General features: G+C 37.2%; 1 protein-coding gene across 1 annotated transcript; it reads right to left on the bottom strand.

The window, feature by feature from the left end:
- Nucleotides 1–583: 583 nt before the first annotated feature.
- Nucleotides 584–1,336, bottom strand: LOC122269236 (tigger transposable element-derived protein 1). Its single transcript, XM_043041317.1, has one exon. It carries the CDS (start codon nt 1,334–1,336, stop codon nt 584–586), a length of 753 nt encoding a protein of 250 aa, XP_042897251.1.
- Nucleotides 1,337–1,788: the final 452 nt, after the last annotated feature.

Below are 1,788 nucleotides of genomic sequence, written 5' to 3'. Positions count from 1 at the left end.
AGTTCTCTTACATCCTAATGGTTTGTTGTAAATTCTTCATCGCCAAAACGAGAAGCAATGTTTACTATTTCTGTAACTGAGAGTGAAATTGTAGAATCATCTTGTATTGCTTGAACCATTTCAGGTAAAAGGGGTTTCCAACAAGCATTAAGCGTTGATGGTTTAATTTCTGCTCAAGCCGATGACACGGTTCTAATACAATCTAGAATAGAAAATTCCATCCAAACTTGAGTAAGGGTTATATTTTCACTACTTTCTAAACTGTCGAAAATGGTTTGGAAAACTTGGCGTGTGTAATACATTTTTAAAGTTTGAATGACTCCTTGGTCCAAAGGTTGTATTAATGACGTGCAGTTAGGAGGAAGGAAGACAATTTTTACATTTGGATGATCCAGTTGTATGTTGTGGCAACCAGCGTTATCAAGAACCAATAAAACTTTGAAATACAAATTTTTTTCCATCGTATGGGTTTCCACTGCCGGGATAAAACAATTATAAAACCAATCCTTAAATAAATCTTGGGTCATCCAAGCTTTCTTATTAGATCGCCAGAATACAGGCAATTCGGTCTTATTAATGTTTTTCATACACGGGGAGTTGAAGAACGATTTATTATCATAGGTTTTATCATCAGGCTCCCTGATAGATTGCTGCACATATGAAGGGTGAGACGTTCTTTTGAAGGTTTAAACCCCTGAGCACGTCTTTGATTTTTCAAAATGAAGGTTCTAGATGGTAGTTTTTTCCAATATAATGCCGTCTCATCGGCGTTAAAAATCTGATGAGGTGAATAGCCTCCTTCATTGATAATTCTAGCTAATTCCAGATTATAATTCTTGGCAGTCTCAGCATCTGCTGAGGCCTGTTCTCCTTGAAACTTAATATTGTGTAATGAGTACCTTTTTTTTAGTTTTTCAAACCTCCCTTTACTCGCGACAAACGAATGATTTTCTAGCTCTGCAGAAGAATGCCCAATATTCCTTAAATGTTCATAGATTTTAAGTGCTTTCTGCTTGATAAGATTTCCACTGATAGGAATCTTTTTGGCTATACAGTCTTCCAACCAGATCATTAACGCCCGTTCCATTTTAACCAGATTAGAATTTCGTGTGCGAGTAACACGTTTCGCACCTAACGGACAGCCATCTGCCACAGTTTTCCTTATATTGTCTGCATTTTTCTTTAGGGTTCGAATTGTAGATTCATTCAACTTGGTTGATTTTGCAACCGACGATAGTTTTTCCCCGCCTTCTAAACGATTTAGAATTTCGATTTTATCTTCAAGAGATATAAACTTTCTTTTTAACCCTTTCCTTGTTTCTTTCGTGTTTGACATGATGCAAATCTAGGGTTAATAATTACTTTATTTTTATTATATCAGAACAAATGAAGAATATTACTTACAGTATTGTGTAATGCTGTCCAATTATAAACCACAAATTAAACAGCAAAAAGCTGAACGAACGGACAGTGCAGAAAAAATTTTAGAAAGACTTGGTCACCAACAAAACGTGTGCACTGTGAAAGAGCTCTGAAAAGACTAAAACTGATGTCGCTATGAGATAAGCCGGAGATAATCTTTATGTAAACATATCTAGTTACTATGTCGCGATCCCACTGCCTGAACCTACATGAAACTGGCGCCATCTGTTCCCTTATAATTCAAATAGGCCCTAACGAACTAAACATTCTTAGGCTACGCGGAAGGAACTTATGGGATGCTGTTGGCGGAAACCGCGTTCTGAGAGTACCGCGTTATAGGAGGGCTGTTGCATTTTCAGCTCCGCG

The sequence above is a fragment of the Parasteatoda tepidariorum genome, chromosome 1, assembly GCF_043381705.1.
Source record: "Parasteatoda tepidariorum isolate YZ-2023 chromosome 1, CAS_Ptep_4.0, whole genome shotgun sequence".
In the NCBI taxonomy this organism is placed as follows: domain Eukaryota; kingdom Metazoa; phylum Arthropoda; class Arachnida; order Araneae; family Theridiidae; genus Parasteatoda; species Parasteatoda tepidariorum.
The sequence above is the reverse complement of the archived record's forward strand: the minus strand, read 5'-3'. Positions and strand labels throughout refer to the sequence as shown.